The following is a 1,664-nucleotide window of genomic DNA, read 5'->3' on the forward strand; positions in this document are numbered from 1 at the left end:
TTCATCTCCAATCTTCTCCAATTTTTTCAGGTTCTCTCCTGTTGCGATATCCATAGATGCAGCGTCTCCCGTCAATGTGTCATCCTGAATGCGAAGATATTTGCCCTCTTTTTCCAGAGATTTGAAGAGAAATGAAAGCATGATATCAACCATGTCTGTACTTGCTTCTGAATATATGTTGATGATGGGCATGTCAACAAAACAATTGCAGAGCCATCGAAGCATTCCCCACTTTGCTACTTCTTTTGCGCTATGGTATTTCTGTTGCTTGGCCAATCCAGTGCCAAGTGAAAGTACGCGGAAATTCTTGTATTCCGCTGGTTCTGTCTCGAAGTAATTTTCTCTTTGCTGGAAAATGTTCTTGCTCACCATACTCATGGCAAGCAAAGTCTGTACGACGTACAAATTCATATATTTATACAACATCATGACCAATTTAATAAACTAAGGTTTTGTTTGGGGCGACTTTTTTATTGCTTTTTAAAGCAGCTTCATAGAAAATTAGTTTAAGAAACAGTACGAAAACTATTCCAAACGAAGCCTAACTGATGAGAAATATATTAACATACTGGGTTATTTGCTGCAACTCCTCCGTCGATGAGATTGAACTCTTGAGGAAGGAAATTGGAGTCTTCGTTATTGAAGTAGTGAGCAGGTAGGTAAACAGGTGCAGCTGAGGTGCCAATGCAGATGTCTGATAAATAAGCATCCTTCGATGGAGCAGATTTTGTCTATAAAATAATTGGAAATGTTTAGCAGATCGATGGGTTAATAATATTATTATAGCTAGCTTAATTAAAATGATTATAATTACGTCGAATGAGGAAAATATAGTGGGCTGAAGGAGCTCGATATCAAAAGCTGGGATTACAACATTGGTTAGAGTTTGATGCAGTTTTATGCCTTCAAGATTATCCTCAATCTCTTCGTGGAGGACCTTTCCATCATACTTTGGCCCGCAAAGGTTACCGAAACAGCCGCAATTTGAGCCAAATAAATACGGACTGCAGCAATTTAAAACAGCATTAATTGAGCTTATTATCATAATTCCCTACGTACTATTGTAACTAAAGTCCTAATCTCATGAATAGATTTATTCTTCGTTTCTTTCTGCTTCTTAAAGCAGCATTTTAGTAAAAAACTAAAAGTTTTATACTATAAAATCATTTTAAGAAGCAGTAAAAAAGTTGTCCCAAACGAAATCTTTGAGACAACTTTCTCAGTGCTGTTTAAAGAGGCTTTCTAGTACAAATTAATTTTGGGATATATTAAAAAGACAGCTTTAAGAAGCTGGAAAAAAGCAGTTCCATACTAAACCCTAAAGAGATTACTTATGAGATCGATTAAGCTCACCAGGGTCTTTGTCGAAAGATGCTAGGTGATTTAAGCATATAGAAATCTAATATTTCTTGGGCTGAAAATTTGGGGCGATTGCATCCATTAGGAGCAGTTAGCATTGCGGTCATTAGACCACCAGTGCTTGTTCCAGCAATCACATCAAAGTAGTCTGCGAGCCTTGCTTCTTTTCCATCAACCCTCTGCAACGTCATATTAAAGAAAACATGCACTTATTGATTTTAATTACGTACTGATCATAATCAAGCAAGCAGCTAAATATTTAACCGACATATATAGATATATTTAACGTCCTACTTGAAGCTCAG

The 1,664-nt window shown here is 36.7% G+C and overlaps 1 protein-coding gene across 1 annotated transcript; it reads right to left on the reverse strand.

Moving 5' to 3' along the window:
- Positions 1 to 3: 3 nt before the first annotated feature.
- Positions 4 to 1,550, reverse strand: LOC110101542 (patatin-like protein 2; the record flags this gene model as incomplete). The annotated part of the gene is made up of 4 exons (XM_020829470.2): positions 1,354 to 1,550; positions 815 to 1,004; positions 570 to 731; positions 4 to 390 (listed from the first exon to the last, which is right to left on the reverse strand). Coding segments are annotated over exons 1-4 (936 nt in total), but the record flags the coding sequence as incomplete, so codon positions are not given.
- Positions 1,551 to 1,664: the final 114 nt, after the last annotated feature.

This window comes from Dendrobium catenatum, unplaced genomic scaffold (genome assembly GCF_001605985.2).
Source record: "Dendrobium catenatum unplaced genomic scaffold, ASM160598v2 original_scaffold_18936, whole genome shotgun sequence".
In the NCBI taxonomy this organism is placed as follows: domain Eukaryota; kingdom Viridiplantae; phylum Streptophyta; class Magnoliopsida; order Asparagales; family Orchidaceae; genus Dendrobium; species Dendrobium catenatum.